The 19,173-nt window shown below is 40.0% G+C and overlaps 2 protein-coding genes across 2 annotated transcripts in view; one reads left to right on the top strand and one right to left on the bottom strand.

The window, feature by feature from the left end:
• The window catches only part of LOC311051909 (GTPase IMAP family member 8-like), a 644,135-nt gene that overhangs the window by 141,311 nt on the left and 483,651 nt on the right, over positions 1-19,173 (top strand). The gene's annotated exons all lie outside the window — the stretch shown is intronic.
• LOC311051919 (limbic system-associated membrane protein-like) overlaps positions 10,099-19,173 on the bottom strand; it is a 182,942-nt gene continuing 173,867 nt past the window's right edge. Inside the window, exons 7-8 of the mRNA XM_084066645.1 lie at positions 13,009-13,157; positions 10,099-10,995 (exon numbers count right to left, since the gene is read on the bottom strand). Coding sequence (XP_083922771.1) covers positions 10,898-10,995; positions 13,009-13,157 — 247 coding nt within the window. The 3' untranslated portion in view covers positions 10,099-10,897. The remainder of the gene's footprint in view (positions 10,996-13,008; positions 13,158-19,173) is intronic.

The raw sequence follows: 19,173 nt of genomic DNA, 5'->3' as shown, positions 1-19,173 counted from the left end.
GTCTCAGGTTTTGCCATTTGTGTTGACTGTAAATCAAATGAAATAAACAACAGGCAAGTTTAACAGGAGGAGCTCCATACTAACCCAGCTCATAGAGTTATAATTAATGACCCAGCGATACAATACAAAGTGATATCCGGGAGGAACTATTTGGACGAGCGCATTTTCTACACGGCTGCGTTTGACTGACGGACTCAGAGCAGCGTTGCCATGTCTGCTTATTGTAAGTGACTTTGGGCTTCTTTTTCTGAAAAGTTGCTTGGAAATATTGGGTAGTTGCGGGTTGCGGTTTTTAGGGCTTGTTTCTTGCTTATTGAGGCTTGCTTCCAAATGTTTGAATTAGTATTTAAACCAGTGGTTCTCAAATGTAGGCTATCCCTAAATGTTTTGTGCCAGGGAGGGTTTGTGTTGTTAGAACGTTTCAAGAATATTCCAAATATTCCACATTTTATTGCAGGGTTTTTTGAAAATAGCAGATCTACAAGCTCACAACGAGCTTGTAGATCGGCTATTTTCAAATAGCCGATATAATAGGTTTAAACTTTAAAGCGAGCATGTGACATAGTCACTTCTTTTGGGCTTGTTTCTTTCGCAAAATCTGGCAACGCTGACTGAGAGTGTGTCACAACAAAGGTGGTCCGCAGCGCAGCGCTTTCTTTCATGTCAACAGAACAGAATGGTTTAATAAATAGTTTAGTTTATTTGAATAGTTGAAGCCACTCATACAGTTCTCTACATCTCTATTAAGAGTAAATGTACTAGCGACCTAGGCCTACTCTTAATCAAGTATCTTAGTAATTATGTCAGGATATCTATGGTATTTTAGCAGTGAGCTTTTTAGCAGTGGGCTTTCTAGAGAGCAGAGCACTGGCAGGACATTTACCATGAGCGCCATCTGGTGGTGGTGGTGGGGGGCACACAGAACAAACACACTAACATTCTTCTTCTTCTTTTAGGTTTCCGGCAGGCTGTACACTAACGCGTGTAATGCTGCCCTCCACAGGCGAAGGGTTTTACTGTTTTACCCTACACTTTATCATATAAATTAGTTCAGTAGAGTGGAGAAACCTCAGATACACCTTCAGGAGGCTGCAATTCTAAAATGGACCCTGTCCAAGTCTTAACCTACCCCAAGCCTTAACCTACCCCCCTACCCCCCCCCCCCCCCCTTTTCTTTTCCTTTTGTACATATTTTTCACCTTTCATACCAGTAACCTGTAAACTGATTGTAGCCTATGACATTCTGTATAGTAGTGTATATATCTGTCTGTCTCTTATGTCATCATGATTTGTGTGCATGGGGATCTCCACCTTAAACAAGCCCAGTGCTTAATGAGTCTCCCAGTTTAGTAGGCCTTATATTGTGAATTTGTACTTCCATGTACTGTATTTCTCATGTCTTACTAAATAAAGTACATCAAACATCAGGACTGCTTTTCCAATTTTCTGGGAATTCACCTCTGATGTAAAAATAGTCTTTAAGGAGAAGACTTTAAGCCCCTGGTCTGTCATTTCCTCAAGCATCTGCTGTCTCTCACTGCTGTAGCCTACTTCTCACATGAGAACAAAACATGTTGTACTGTCTCCAGCTGTCCACATTGGCAAAGCCCGTCTGGGTGTTTGCCTATGGGTTTTAAGCAACTGGCTAACCACAGTGTCCCAGTCTCAGCCTGGTTATTACAATTTCATCCCTTCTCCCAGAACCCATTGCACACATCTTTTTTTAATAGACGGCTGTACCAAAAAATACAGCCTCCCCCCTTTACTCCTCTGTCCTCCTCTGAAATAGACCAGCCTGTTTGTGACCATTCTTTCCATCACCTTACACAGCACAGATGTTAGAGCTATTGGCCGATAGGATGATGGGCAAGATGGATCTTTTCCTGGCTTCAGAATTGGGACTACCACCGCATGCTTCCATTTCTGTGGTAATTTTCCTACCTCCCATATATAATTACATAGCGCAAGGATTTAATCCAACACAATATCATCCACTTGTTTAAACATTGCATAACTTATTCTGTCTTGCCCTGGAGTGGTATTTGCCCCTGCCTGCACCGCATCCTTAAGTTCTTTTAGAGAAAAATATGTATTATACGGACTATAATCTTCACACTCATGACTTAACCTCCACTCTTCTATTTCCAATACTTCCTTCCTTATCCTAAGGCATTTTTCTCCTAATGATTTGGGATTATGAACATCCTGAAAGACTCTAACACACATTTTCTTTTTCCTTGTTATTTACTGCTTCTCTGCTCTCCTTTTTTAACACTGGCATTATTGATCTCACAGTTTTCCCTGACATCCTATGTATTCTGGCCCAAACCTCCCCAACCGGAGAACACACTAACATTTAGCACCACGGTTGTATTTAACCCATTTAGCACACACACACGCACGCACGCACGCACGCACGCACGCACGCACGCACACACACACACACACACACACACACACACACACACACACACACACACACACACACACACACACACACACACACACAGCTGTGTAACTTAACTATTGCTAGGTCAAAATTAAACCATATATTGATTTATTCATTTGAGCCAACCTAGTGATTAAAATGAGCTATTTTGCTGGGTTAGATACAGTGGTTGTGGCAAATACTCAACTACAAGTGAAAGTTGCACTTGAGTTAAAGCACTGGAGTAGTTTTTTTGTTTTTTTTTAATTACAGGCTTTAGCTCAAGGGTTCCCATTTTCCCTTTTCAGCCTGTGACCCCCCAAAAGAATCATATTTGAACTGGTGACCCCCAACCCTGATAAACACTGTGGAATCGGTGCCACAGATAAATATTGTGAAACTAGCTGAACTGGGGCGGCAGTGGCTCAGGGGTAGAGGGGTAGAGCGGCCAGATGGAAGCCGTGAAGTTTCCAGTTCGATCTCGGGCTCCTCCAGAAGCGTTACTGTCGAAGTGTCCATAAGCAAGACACTGAACCCCTAATTGCTCCCGATGAGCAGGTTGGTGCCTTGCATGGTTTCCTCCGCCATTGGTGTGTGAATGGGTGAATGTAATGCACAATCTATGTAAAGCGCTTTGGAAAAAAGCGTTATATAAATTTACCATTTTAACTACAAGCTCACAAGACCTTGCACTGCAAGTAGATCGGCTATTTTCACAACGTTTGTCTTATTTGACGATTTGGTCAAATTAGTATTAAAAAGGTCTTACAAGTCATTCAACTGTAACTTTAGAAATACACTTATACTGTATGTTGGTTTGTTTACTGTTGAGTGAGAAAACATTGTTACACATTAAGCTAATCAGCTGGGGACCCCCCAAAATAATTTAGGATCAGTCCCGACCCCCAGTTTGAGAACTACTGCTTTAAACAATACGCAATAAGTAAATACAAATAAAAAGTACAAATTACAAAGGATGTGTTCATTTTCATATCAATGCATTGCTTAACTAATTTCTAAAATAGTGAAAGTAGCAGATTTAATATACAGCCTAAGTGGTTAAAGGGATATTTCACTTTCAAAAAAACGTTTGGTTATTTTATCGTCTACTCTGACTTTTGTGAGCCCCCCAGACAGTTTTTAAGTTGCTTGATTCAGTATTTAGATATTTGATATTCATTTTATCAGACACGCCCCCTTCCTATACAAACCCATTATAACTTCAAACTCCATTTTTAACATGTTAGATTCATCAAAAACACCCGTCCTTGGTTCTGGACTCATCCTGCCCTCCTAATACGCGAGGGGGCCGTGTTTTTTCGATTACTTTTTTCATTTATTTTTTAATATTCTTTTTGGAAAATGAAAAAAATTAAATACAATAAAAAAAAATATATAAAATAAATGAAAAAAGTTATCGAAAAAACACCGCCCCCTCCCGTATTAGGAGGGCAGTATGAGTCACCAGAACCAAGGACGGGTGTTTTTTCACTCCTAAAATTTTTATCCCACGATTTTGTAACCCTATTTTTTACACCCAGTGCCAATTGTCTATGTAATCCTGGGCACTACCTTCCCTCTGCCAACCTAGGGAGGCCAGGGCCGAGCTCATGCCTCCTTCAATGCATGAGAGCCAACTGACCTTCTTGTCACCTGACAGGGGAGAGGAAGGGGGCGTGTCTGATAAAATGAATATCAAAAATCTAAATACTGAATCAAGCAACTTAAAAACGGTCTGGGGGGCTCACAAAAGCCTGAGTAGACGATAAAATGACCCAACGTTTTTTGGAAAGTGAAATATCCCTTTAATTCATGATGTACTTCCTAGGAAAGTAGTCGAGTCAAGAGTGCAATATTTACGGGGCCAGGCTTCCAGCATGGACCCGTATTGTTATTCGCATTATTCCATTTCTTCTTCTTCTTCTGCCGTTTTTGCCAGTACTGGCTGAACCGTGCATACGCTTTTTATGAAACTCGGCCATATGATAGATGGTCATGAAAAACGATCAAAAAATAAATCTCACAATCTTTCGTCAAAAGGTGGCGCTATAGCACTCAGTTGAAAATGCCAACTTTGAACAGGTACAACTCATGCCCTGTTTTACCTACAGCCATAAAACTTCAATACACACATGCGTCTCCTCATGATGAACAACTTTCACACTCTGACTTTTGACCTCTGACCCTTAGATCTCCCACCATTTCGAATTATATGAAAAACAGTTAAAACCTATCTCCTCCTGGGATTTTTGAGTAATCTGCACGAAACTTTTTACACATGAACTTTGGACCTATACCAAAAAACGTTTGCAAAATATCTTCCATAAGTGAAAAAATGAAGCTTTAATGAGCCAATGAATATTGCAGTTTTATGACAATTATTCATCTGCCCCTAACACATACATGCAGACTTACCATTCTTTGAAACTTTGCAGAAATGTAAAGGGCCATTCCAAATATCACTGAAACCAATCTTACTCCAATTGGTCAAACGGGGGCGCTATAGCAATTTTTTGAAAATTGAAACTTTAAACAGGCAAAAGTCATGCCTCGTTTGGCCGACAGCCATTAGACCTGCTTACACATGTGCCTTGACTAATGAGGAACACATCTATCACGTTAACCAGTAAGCACCGCCCTTATATTGTCCGCAATCTTGAGCAGTTTGAAAAACACTTAAACCCAGGATTTTTCAGCTATTTGCGTGAAACTGTATCATCTGTGTGATCTCCTTTCACAGGTTCTTGTCTGTTGGTGGCTTCTTGCTTAAATGTGTGCCCCACAACCTGAAGGTCACCAGTTCAAGCCTCACTTGGTGCAGACTTCATCTAAGTTGCATTTCACACAACATGACTATCAATGAATACATCTGCTATTGTTAAAGATAACATGAAATACTTAATTGAGTGTTTTTTACATACTTCATTGTGAAAATAGCTGATCTACAATCTCACAACTTTTCAGATAGCAATGAGAGTACGTTTTTTCAATGTATAACATACTTCATTGTGAAAATAGCCGATGTACAATCTGACAACTTTTAATGGTTTGTGAGCTTGTAGATCGGCTACTTTCACTAGTTTTGGTTCTGAGGAGATGTACAATTTCTTCATTGGTAAATGGTTTGTGAACGAGTGATCTTTGTGTTAGTGAAACAGGGGCTTGGGTCATGACAGAAGGCAAGAGTTTGTGATCCTCAACAGACAATATCAGCCTAGACAAAGCTATAGCACTATAGGTAGTGTTGCAGCTACCTAAGTGTGCCTCACGATCGCAAGGTTTCCGGTTCAAGCCTCACTTGATGCAGACTCATTTAAGTTGAATTGCAAAAAACATGACTCAATCTATTCCGTTTCCATGGCTCTCTCTCTCTCTTCAATCTATTCCGTTTCTATCTTCAATCTATTCCGTTTCCATGTCTCTCTCTCTCTCTCTCTCTCTCTCTCTCTCTCTCTCTCTCTCTCTCTCTCTCTCTCTCTCTCTCTCTCTCTCTCTCTCTCTCTCTCTGAGGGTCGGCCACGGCCATAGCTGAGTGGTTAGGGAGCCAGAGGCTCTGGTTGGCCCAGGTACGATTCCAGGCCAGGTCAGCAAATGTGTCGACGAAATGAAATTTGTCCCTGAGCAAGACTCTTAACCCCTAATTGCTCACAGGCCCTCATTGGAAACAAGACCGCAAGGACTTTCATGAACTGACCTGTTAAAGGAATTATCATTTTTCTTTCTCTCTCCTGGCCCCGTATTATCGCTGCTTGCAGCTATATTTGTCTTTGAAATGTTGTGGAGTGAAAGACATTAGTAAAGTACAGACACCCCCAAATTGTACTTAAAGGGATATTTCACTTTCAAACATGTTTGGGGTCATTCTACTCAGGGACAGTTTTTAAGTTGCTTGATTCAGTATTTAGATATTTGATATTCGTTTTATCAGACTTGCCCCCTTCCCTTCAAACTTCCTTTTAACCATGATAGATTCATCGAAAACACCCATCTTTGGTTTTGGTGACTGATATTGTCCTTCTAATATGTGAGGGGGTCATGGTCTATCAATTATTTGTTTGAATTTGTTTTATAACTTTTTAAGTATTACTTTCTTTCTTTCTTATCATTTTCCAAAAAAAGTATAAAAGTAACAAGTCATTGAGACAGGAAATAACCCAGTGTATTATACTGGGTTATTTCCTGTCTCAATGACTTCTTACTTTTCCTTACTACTGTACATAATAATATTATTAATAATAATAACTTATTATTAAGGTATTATAGTGTAATTTGTGATTTTTTTTATATTGATACAAACACGATACAAAAAAAGCCTTTAATGACAGTTTGCAATGTTCTGGCAAAACTCCATCAAGTCCATCTCCAGTATAAACACAATTATACAGTACTGTTTTTTTTATACAAATGTAACCCCCCCCCCCCCCCCACACACACACACAGTGTGTGTGTGTGTGTGTGTGTGTGTGTGTGTGTGTGTGTGTGTGTGTGTGTGTGTGTGTGTGTGTGTGTGTGTGTGTGTGTGTGCTAAATGTGTTAAATACAACCGTGGTGCTAAATGTGTTAAACAGTTTAAACATCCAAAAGTCCAAAAGCATTCATTTTCAGGAAAAGAAAATAAGAAAAAAACATCCTGGATTGAATGTAATTATTTAGCCGTTGTTAACAATAATTTTAATTGGTTCAATGTTATAAAACCCACAGACACACTTAAGAGCTTTCACTTTTAAAATGTTTCAAAAGTAGCAACGATTGTCAACCCACAGGTGGAGAGACACTGCTTCGTATCATTGATGTTAAACACAAAGAAAGCCTTGAAGGCTCTAGAGTGTTTGTTCAGTAACAGGGGTCTCCTGCAACCATCTTAACCCTTTAAAGGAGAATTCCGGTCATTTTAAGTGTTATGTTTGATGTGTGTCAAATCACTTACCAACGTAGAAATGAAAATCGCGTTACTCCACAGAGCCCCCTATCAACCCCCACCGTTGGCATTATAGGAGGATATAGGATAGCCCAAATTCGCCTATTTTAACCAATGCAAAGTCTGTTTTTTTGCTTCTAGTACTCATTGTTGAGTCCCATGATAATGTAACAGGCGCTAAAACTCCCGACAAGCTAACGGCTAATAACAAACGAGCTAACGCTGGGGCTGCTTATCTCTCTGCATGGCAGCCCCAGGTTGCCAGGTCGGGAGAGAAACCAGCAACCAGCATTAGCTCGTTCTGTTATTAGCCGTTAGCTTGTCGGGAGTTTTAGCGCCTGTTACATTATCATGGGACTCAACAATGAGTACTAGAAGCAAAAAAACAGACTTTGCATTGGTTAAAATAGGCGAATTTGGGCTATCCTATATCCTCCTATAATGCCAACGGTGGGGGTTGATAGGGGGCTCTGTGGAGTAACGCGATTTTCATTTCTACGTTGGTAAGTGATTTGACACACATCAAACATAACACTTAAAATGACCGGAATTCTCCTTTAAGACCGGGAACGCGTCTGTGTCATTTTAAGATTTGTTTGGCTACATAAAAATAGCAGATATATCATGTGCGGCACCGAGTGCCGCACTATGAGCTTGTAGATCTGCTATTTATTTTTTAAATTGTGAAAATGTGTGCAAATCTTTAGGTTGAATATATACAGTATATACTTTTTTAAAGCGAAAGTTTTTAACTCAAATCTTTTTACAAATTCACTCAAAAAAAACCTCAACATTTTACAAATGTCTTGTAAATCCTAACAGTTTTTCTTTTCCTAAAATTGTTTTTCATATTCTTTTTTACTTATGTTGCTCATTATTATTATCAATGGTTTTCAAACTTTTTGTGTCAAGGACCCCCAAAATAATATGTATTTGTCCGCGGACCCCCTCCCATCTAAAAATATTTTGTTCCAGGGACACGATTGTTCTAAAAATAGCAGATATACAAGCTCATAGCGCGGCACTCAGTGCCGCGCTATGAGCTTGTATATCTGCTATTTTTGAATAGCCAAAGAAACCTTAAAGACGCACTGAAGTGACATTTTCGGTCATTTTATTTTGAAGGTTCAGCCTGAAACGTCGGCTCAACGACTCTAAACCAATCAGAAGGTCCCATCCCTTCAGGCTATGGGACGTTGGATCTCAATCACTTCAGCCGTGCGGCACACGGCTAGTGTTTGTTTACAAGTGAGAGAGAGACGGCCAGTGAAGCACGTTTGCTACTACCTGGCTTATTTCTAACCTATAATGTTTTCAGATACATATTTTAGTGTGCAGATGAAGTTTAAAATGAGTAATACACTCATCTTCAATGAGATTCAAAACGGAGTATCTCTGTAATTAAAATCAGCTGTGTTTGAAGAACGTGCAGCTATGGGAATCAAACAGGTGCATGTAATCAAGATTCATTTATTTTCATGAAGGCTGCGTTATGTCATCACGCAGCACGTTTTCGTTTACAGGAAGTAATTAAGATTGGCTTTTTAGGGACTTTAGATGTAACTAGAAAAAGTGCTCCTCGGAGCACAGGTCTCCGCCAGGTCAGGTAGGCTATTGTGGCCTCCTGGTGGCGCTATAATAGGCCAACGTGAAAAGGGTGCCATTTCTTCTTAGGCCTTGCACGACAATCAGACTGACTGCATTCATGATTTGAGGCATTTTGTTAAAAACATGTGTTTCGCTAAATTAGACCTGTTGGTGGCGCTATAACAGGCCAATGTTAAAAGGGTGGCATTTGTTCCTCAACATAGTGTGAATGTGCGTGCAAAGTTTGAGCGCAATTGGACGGTGCGTTCATGATTTGCGGAATTGTGTTCAAAACAAGCCAATAATGCAAACTTTAGATGTCAATCTTAGCCAATCAGTATGGAATATAAAAAATCAAACACATCCATCGTGATCACATGACTATAGAGATCATGTGTACCGATTTGCGTGAAATTTGGATAAAATTGGAAGGAGTAGTATAAAAAAATGTGTTTTACATAAGTCGGCCTCCTGGTGGCGCTATAAAACGCAGATGTGAAAAATGCAGGGCAAAGGTTTTTCCTTGACCTATAGGGAGTGTGCATACAAAGTTTTACACAGATCGGTGCAATTATAGGTAAAAACACGAATCGGCCTGTTATAGCGCCACCATGAGGCTGATTTGAATATTTTCAAATGGTAGTTCTTCCTCGGCCTAATGGGAATGTGCGTGCAAAATTTCACGGAAATCGCATGCTGTGTTCATGATTTGAGGCATTTTGTTCAAAACGGAGCACTCCTGCAAACTTGGAAGACATTTTTGGCCAATCAGGATGGAATATTAGAAATCTGAAAGACCCGTTTCGTTTAATGACAATAGAGATACTGTGTACCGATTTGCGGGATTTTGGGACAAAATCTGTAGGAGTACTGTCAAAAAATGAGTTCTGCACAAATCGGCCTCCTGGTGGCGCTATAACAGGCCCCTGTGAAAAATTTGGGGCAGAGGTTCTGCTCTGGTATCCAGGGAATGTGTGTGCACAGTTTGGCTGCGAGCAAGCCAACGGTGCCGGAGATTAGCTGTACACAGACAGATCGAAGGACGGACACACGGACGGACGGACGGACAAGGGGTAAAACATACTCTCTCGCCATGCCTTTCGGCCTGGCGGAGACAAAAATACACAAAAATGTTTTTTTTTCATTTTTTTTGGCATCTATTGGTAGGTATGCCCATATGATGACCACGGATATGCTCTAAAAATGTGAAAAACATATTTTTCATTTCACTACACCTTTAAAATGACACACATGCGTTTCCTTCCCGGCCTTAAAGGGTTAATAGGCCAACATTTGGATCTGCTATTTCCGATGAAGAGATTTGGTGTTTAAATAACAATTATTAAATTGTGAAACTCACATGACACACATTAACATAAATAAATATACAAGTCTACATTCCCCAAACGGCCCAAAAATAAATTGCTGTTAATTATAAATGAATGGAACACTTTACTGACCCCTCCTCACTGACAGCTAGCCATTCATATGTTGTCTGGATTGTTGAATATGAAGCTGAGCTGACCTCTCTCAGCTCCCACCTCCACCTCTGTTTCCGACATGTTTGCACTTTCACCTGGTTAATCATTGATTGTAATAACATGGCTTGTCTCGCTTTCTTTTATGGGCTTTTTTTGTACATTTCAACCTGTGAAATATAAGGAAATTCAGTATTTGATCCCCTTGTTTTATGGTGATTCCATCTTGCTGTCAAAAAGTCTTTGTTGTTAGTTCCACTCAGTGGGAGCCTCAACAGGATTCCTTCCTGACCGTTCCTGACCTGGGAGGATTTATAAAACTCAGGCTCTGTGAATCGTCTTAGTTTCATTCTGTCTGACCAGAAGCAGGGATAAAACACATAAGTGGTTTATAGAACCACTAAAAGAAATGGTTCTTCAAGAACCTTGGTCTGAATGGTTCTTCAAAAAGTGGTTCTTCTATGGAGGAGGAGGAGGAGGTCAGTATTAACACTTGAAGAAAAGGCAGACGATGCAGCTGAACAGAAGCCACAGTGAGTGAGATACACAAGCTGAGCCGCTGATGTCTACACCTGTTCCTGGTCCTAGAGAGAGAGAGAGAGAGAGAGAGAGAGAGAGAGGGAGAGGGGGGGGGGGGGGGTTGAGTGTAGGAGAGAGGGGAGAGAGAGATTTGGACACAAACACAGAGGAGTGGGTTTAATAACTAATCAAAGTCTAGGGCAAAAAGTCCAGATACATAATCCTGGGAAACACTCAACTCCCAGAGATTAAAATAAGGGACACCTATACTGGGCGCATGGCGAAGCCGCGCGGCCGAAACATTTTTTTTTGGTGATCAAAACCCCCGAAATGCATAGAAAACTATGCATTATACCTATAACACAATACAAACACAATGGTCTTACACCTGCATTAGGCTACTCTTTTTCAAAAGAAACACCTGGGGAATAAAACAAGACTAATAAGAACATACAGAACTACAGAAACATGACTTAACACCGAAACCAAACAGTAAACAAGCACAGGAGAGAGACAAACAAATATATAAATGTCCAGGCTTGAAGAGCATGACAAAAAAAGGCACAGAGCAGCATACTTTGACACAGAGATAGAGAGAGGGGGGGGGGGGGGGGGTCACATGTAGTATCCCTCAGTATTAAATCAGACTTTAAGTAAATTATACTACTGTTTTTTTAGGACTGTGTGAGTGAATTATGGTTACTAGACCATACCCGGTCGACGCATCCGTGGGGGGATATGCGCACATGATCTGGGAACCCGGGAGGCGACATTGTTTGACACATAAACGCTAATAAGAAGCTGAGATTTGATGAAATTGAAAAACGGGCTTCACAGTTAAGTTCAGATGGTAATGGTCAATGGCTGTGTGCAAAATCAGAGCAATTGGTCCAGCCACTGAGGAGAACCGGGTAGCTTCACCTACCACTACAGACAGACAGAGGTTACTAGAATTATAGTAGGATTATAGTAGGACTAGACCATACCCGGTCGGCGCAGCGCAGCCGTGGGGGGATATGCGCACATGATCTGGCAACCCGGGAGGCAGTTCGTCCCATAGCTGGGCAGCCCCGTAACCATGGCGACAGTGTTTGACACAAAAACGCTAATAAGAAGCTGAGATTTGATGAAATTGAAAAACGGGCTTCACAGTTGTGTTCAGATGGTAATGGTCAATGGCTGTGTGCAAAATCAGAGCAATTGGTCTAGCCAGTGAGCAGAACCGGGTAGCTTCACCTACCACTACAGAGAGACAAACAGACAGAGGTTACTAGAATTATAGTAGGATTATAGTAGGATGAACATTCCACCTGTGCTACTGAAAAGCTTCAGTTCATGAGGTGTGAGTGACATCTGGTGGCCATTATGAGGTACTGACTTCTTTTTTGTAATTATTGTTGGGGAGCAGCCACTGTTTTCAGTAATGATTATGATCTGTTAATAACTCCATAGTTAATCTTGTTATGTTATTTTATAAATGAATGCCCTATTTTATACTTAGGTGTATGAAGAAAAAAGTTGTTGCAATAGTAGATCTATCCAGTCTGTTAGTAAAGTAACTTACAATAGAGACTGGCATTCTGGATGCCTAGTCTGTTAGTAGAGTAACTTACTATAGAGACTGGCATTCTGGACGCCCAGTCTGTTAGTAGAGTAACTTACTATAGAGACTGGCATTCTGGATGCCCAGTATGTTAGTAGAGTAACTTACTATAGAGACTGGCATTCTGGATGCCCAGTATGTTAGTAGAGTAACTTACTATAGAGACTGGCATTCTGGATGCCCAGTCTGTTAGTAGAGTAACTTACTATAGAGGAAGAGACTGGCATTCTGGATGCCCAGTCTGTTAGTAGAGTAACTTACTATTGAGACTGGCATTCTGGATATCCAGTCTGTTAGTAGAGTAACTTACTATAGAGGAAGAGACTGGCATTCTGGATGCCCAGTCTGTTAGTAGAGTAACTTACTATAGAGGAAGAGACTGGCATTCTGGATGTCCAGTCTGTTAGTAGAGTAACTTACTATAGAGGAAGAGACTGGCATTCTGGATGCCCAGTCTGTTAGTAGAGTAACTTACTATAGAGGAAGAGACTGGCATTCTGGATGCCCAGTCTGTTAGTGGCCACGCAGGTGTAGTTCCCATAATCCTCCTGGGTGACATTGGCGATGGTCAAGACGGAGGAGGTACCGAGGGTCTGGATGTTGATGGCCTGACTGTTGGATATTCTGGACAGGAGAGGGAGAGAGAGAGAGAGAGAGAGAGAGAGAGAGAGAGAGAGAGAGAGAGAGAGAGAGAGAGAGAGAGAGAGAGAGAGAGAGAGAGAGAGAGAGAGAGAGAGAGAGAGAGAGAGAGAGAGAGAGAGAGAGAGAGAGAGAGAGAGAGAGAGAGATACTAAGGGCGGATTCACACTATGGTCCCGGGTGCGCACCCTGGACCACTTGGCTGATGTTGTGATAGGCCTAGTGTGAACGTTGCGTATCGTTCCCCGAAACGGATCACCGTACCGTACCCGAAACCACCTCCGGAGGTAGTCTCGGATCCGGATCATGCGTATTCAAGTACGGAACGATGCAATGTGAAGCCCTCCGTACCAACAGGAGGAAGTGGACTGCTAATCATATATCATTTATATATTTTTATAATGACACATTATTTTAGCTGGGTTATACCTTCTCATAGTTCTACTTGAATGTTGACAAGAAATAATAATCCCTCTAGTGTTTGAGTAGCGCGAGCCGTGAAAAATAATAAACAAAAAACACATGTGTAGCGAACGCGTATATAAGGATAAATATACTAAGGATTAATCCGTGATGTCACTGCTAAAATACCAAGGATGCGTCCGTGACGCCAATATCATATTAACAGAGACAACGTTACATTTTGAGGTTTCAAAGACCAGTGCACACACTTCTTTGGTTGTGTATTGTTGATCTGTTGTTATTATAACTAAAGACAACGTAAGGAACACAGTCAAACTTTATTATTCACTGTAGACTCTGACAAGTGACTTTTCTTCTTTGAATGTCATTCTCTCTCCCAAAGCCCCATAGTCCACAGCGCCCCCATGAGGCACATATTTACCATTACTGTTGAATGAAATGGTCTCGAGTGCGGAAAAATCTTGGCCAATGTGAATACTGGCCAGCTGCGAGAGGCCAATCGTACTCGGGAACGGTTTGATTCAAACGGACTCAGTCTGAATCCGCCCTTAAAGTCCCAAAAGGGACTGGTTTGCCGGTTTGCCGTCAGCATCCCTGGATGGCAAGGTCAGGAGCAGATCTATTCTCCTGTGTCTCTTCATGGGAAGTGAGTGTACTATTAACCCTTTTAGAACGGGAACGCATCTGTGTCATTTTTTTATTTCTTTGGGCTATTCGATCTACAAGCTCATAGCACGGCACCGCGTGCCTTTCTTTGAAAAATCATGAAAATGTGTGCAAATCTTTGAAATTATATATTTGTAACTCAAATCTTTGCCTCTGGGGATTCTACACATGTCTTCTAAATCCTAACAGTTTGTTAAAAAAAACGTATGTTGCTATAATATCAGGGGTTCTCAAACGTTTTCATGTCAAGGACCCCCAAAATGATATGTATTTGGCCACGGACCCTGTGAAACATATGTTGTTCCAGGGACCCCCCAGAAGCAAATATTTGAGTAAAAAATGTTTGCTTTAAATATATATTCAAAGATTTGAAAATGTTGCGCTATGAGCTTATATATCTGCTATTTTTGATTAGCTTAAGTATAAAATAATGGTTAAAGTGGTTACACAGATGCATTCCCGGTTTTTAATGGATTAAACAGGACTATCAGCCCATAGAGCCGGCTGAATGACCCAGATAGCAACGGGACCCTATGCTATACGGGACTGGGAGCATGAGGTTATTTTTTACTAGAGATTGTAGAGGAATACAACGCTCTGTGCTTCGTACAGGTCAGCAGAGATACAGCTCCCTTGTGTTTTTCAGTAAAGTTTGGAGCTTGGAGTCTCATGTGTGCCAAGAACAGACCCAGAGCGTCCGCTCACCTCACGTCCCCCCACACACCCCATGATAAATAATCAGCAAGCTGGATCTCTGGTGCCGAGGCAGAATAATAGCGCTTTTCCGATATGATTTATTTTGGGTTCTAGTCCTTGAAACGTCTTGCTACTTATTTTAACTTTTTTTGTTTATGACTTTGCACACATAGATTCAAGAAGTGGCTGCTTGGTAAGGTTTTGTGCAAACATATCTAAGTTCTGCCTACAGTACGGCTTGAGGCTTTGTTTCAATTAGTTTTAATGTTTTGTGTATATGTGTACAGTAGGCTCATAGCGCGGCACCAAGTGCCGCGCTATGAGCTTGTAGATCTGCTATTTTTGAAAAATGGTGAAAAACATTTGTAACGTACAAATGTGATTTATTTGTGTCAAATGTAAACACATTTTGTATTTTCAAAATGTTGCGTTTTTGGGCGGATTTTGTTAGTTTTTTTTAGTGTTTTGGTTACTTTATTTCGGTTTTAGGGTTAGGGTTAGGTTATTTAATTCTTATGTTTGCCTGCTTTTACTGATTTATTATCAAAAAAAAAAAGTATATATATTTATTTTTTATTTTTTCAAAAAGTGGGGGGTATGAAATCACGTATCTACTACATGTGAGTGAGGGTGTCGCGTCGTACGCACAGTGAATGGCTGTGACGCCCCTGGCCTCAAAGTGGTTTTACCCTGGTTAAATAAAGGATAACAACATACAAGTATGTCCCTGTGTTGACGCATGTGATCAAACATAAACTTTGATGATAGTTAATGGGGAGTTGATGAAGGGGTTTAGGATAAAGAAGTCAAATTATTAATGAATAATTACTAAGGAGTAATTAGACAGCCCAAATAGAAAGATCTCTTATTGCACAATTACGCCATATTTGTGCAATAAGCAATGGTTGATAGAGCTTACAATTTAGAATACAATTACAGGTGTAGAGATTACACATGTATAGGCAGCTCAAATACAGGAATCTCTGATCGGTTATTTCCACGACAGGCAGTATAGAAGATGTCTTTACAGAAGGACAATCCTTGATAGCTGTTAAAACAATTAGAGCCAAATGTAAAGCACAGTATTTATTTTCTTCCCCCCTCTTAAATAGATACACAATGGCTGGTAGTTGATGCCTGAAAATAGTAAAAAAAAAAAGAAGTACTAAGTTGTTTTAATTAAGTAAAAGTATCAATATTGCAATGTAGAAATATTCTGTTGCAAGTAAAAGTCCGGAATTCAAAATGTACTTGAGTAAAATTACAAAAGTATTGGCATCAAAATGTACTCAAAATACCAAAAGTAAAAGTACTCATTATGCAGAATGTCCCATTTCAAGTTTTCAAATGTATACAAATCTTTTGAAAATAGCAGATCTACAAGCTCACAATACGTCGCATTGTGACGCATTGTGAGCTTGTAGATCGTCTATTTTCAAATGAAATGTATATAGGGCTGAAATGGTTAATGTATGTTTTGTAATAATAATCAAAATCTACAAAGTAACTAGTAACTAAAGTTTTCAAGTAATTGTAGTGGAGTAAAGTTACAATATTTGCCTCAGAGATGTGGTGGAGTAGAAGTAAAAGTATTGGAAATTGGAGATACTCAAGTAAAGTACAAATACCTCAAAATTGTACTTAAGTACAGTACTTGACTACATGTACTTAATTACTTTCCACCACTGTGTGTGTGTGTGTGTGTGTGTGTGTGTGTGTGTGTGTGTGTGTGTGTGTGTGTGTGTGTGTGTGTGTGTGTGTGTGTGTGTGTGTGTGTGTGTGTGTGTGTATATATATATATACTGTATATATACTTCACACGTCATCATCAAAGCTCACAGACAGAGGGCAGCACTGACATATTGAACGGTTTTGACAGTTAGCCTCTGTTTTAATGCGCTGAGCACAGAGGTGCACGCAGCAACTAGCAAAGCTGGGGGAAATGGGGGTGGGGAAATGGGGGAAAGGGGGAAGGAGCATCAGATTGGATTGTGTGGGAGCTGGAGGTGGGGGGACTAAAGTATACAGTAGCACAACAGAGTGAGTGACATCCCTGTTTATCACCAGTGGTGGAAAAACTACTCCACTTTTTTACTTAAGTAAAAGTAGCAATACCACAATATAAAAATAGTCCATTATGAGTATAAGGCCTGTGTTCCTAACCCTTACTTGAGTAAAAGTACAAAGGTATTGGTATCAAAAGTAAAAGTACTAAAATGTTGAAAATAGCCAATCTATGTACAAGGTCACAACGTGTCGCGATGTGACACGTTGTGAGCTTGTAGATCGGCTATTTTCAAATGGCCTATGTATAAAATAGGGATGAAGTGGTTAATGCATGTTTATGTTGTTTATTTATAATATAATAATGTATACCTGCAAAGTAACTAAAGTTATCAAATCATTGTAGTGGAGTAAAAGTACAATATTTCATTGTACTTAAGTACATTACTTGAGTAAATGTACAGAAAGAACACTGTGGATGAATACTTTATTAACTTTAGTATAGGCATAATGTAACCTATGTATAGATACGTAACCTGTGTACAGAGTGTAAAATGTATTACATCTGAACACTATCTGAGTTACAGATAGATTCAATTAACACTGAGGATTTTACTGTGTATCAAAGGTGATGTAAGTTCTTTTTTTAAAAGTTTGTGTTGTTAAGCTCTATTTTCCGATAGTAATCATTGTTATACAGTGTTTGTTCAGTAACAGGATTCTCCAGCTCTTTAATCACCAGAAAATAAATGAGCCTCTTGTAAAGTATACAGTACTTCTTCATAGGAGACACTCAGCCCAAAACAACCACAACACTAAACCATAGACTGGAGGCATGTGGGGTGGGGTGGTTAGGAAACATTGGAAAATGCACAAATATCCCAAAGACCATAAATCTTGGAGCACTGGTGTGCTGATAGGCTGATAGATTATGTCTCATATCCATGATAACACCAGTTCTTCTTCCGCACTGTTCCTGCTCTCTTCCTGTCACATAACCTTTACTGCTAGTGAGTTGGCCAGTGAGTTGGGGACACGAGCAGCAATCTGCAGGGTTATTACATGACAGGTGTTGAAAAGGAGGGACAGATTGGCTTCTGAATGAATCACTGTTCCTTCCTGCCTCTCCACGTTTAAAGTGGGACATACTGGATCATACACGTATTTACATTTGACTATTTCCCATCAGGGAAATTTACAGTCACTTTCCACTCTCATGAAATGACAAATGATATTGTCAATGTTGAACAAAAAACTTTTATCTCCTTAACGTTTTTAAATTCTGTATGTATTTTTTAATTATAAATGAATGCCCTACAACGAAGTGTCATGCAAAATAGCTGATCTACAAGCTGTACAATCTACAGTATATATTAAGTACAATGACAGGCAGTGCATTTCTGCGGAGAACAAAGAGTGTCATCCACTGTCATTCTTCATGCTAATGTGTGATTAACAGAATAATAGCGCAGAGGGTGATTGAACAGGTGATTATTCAATACGCTGGTGAAGTCATCAAAACAACACTAATGTGACAAAACAATGTGTGTGAGGGTTGATTTAACAAGGAGGGCAGGGGGCACAGCAGTTTAACCATGAAAATGCTAATGTTATTTTAGCACTCTGCTTTTCTTTAAGCATTTTTAGCCCCAAAACTGACCTTAAGACCACCCTCATAGATGGCTGGAAAAAGTGGAAGACATTTACTTGTGTAATGGAGAACGTGACTTATAAAATTAATGGAAAGGACAAGTTATTGGAAAAAAGATGGGCTCTCTATCTTTCAAATACAATCATGTAACATTAATGAGCCGCTAGTAGGACTGTATTTTGGAAGATTTGTATTTATTAAAAAAAAACAAAAAAAAACAGAAGACCTATTACCAAAATGACACAGCAATGCCTACCCCCCCCCCCCCCCCCCCTTGTTGTGTTATTATTATTATTATTATTATTATTATTATTATATGTACTTCTTTGTATTAAGTAGGCTATATATTATTGGTTTATGTTCCCTCATAATTAAATTAATGTAGTTTATTTCCGCCTTCTTCCCTCTGATCGCACACAAAAACAACAGATTCATTGTTTTATAGCCTATCAGATTTACGCTGGTTTCCTTGAACGTGTCCCGAGCAAATACTGCTCAATGAAACAAGCGCAAGTAGTTTTCCTTCTAGGGGCAGTGGCCAAATGACAGCATTCTACACAA

The sequence above is a fragment of the Gymnoscopelus microlampas genome (genome assembly GCF_963454915.1).
Source record: "Gymnoscopelus microlampas genome assembly, chromosome: 1".
NCBI lineage: Eukaryota > Metazoa > Chordata > Actinopteri > Myctophiformes > Myctophidae > Gymnoscopelus > Gymnoscopelus microlampas.
The sequence above is the reverse complement of the archived record's forward strand: the minus strand, read 5'-3'. Positions and strand labels throughout refer to the sequence as shown.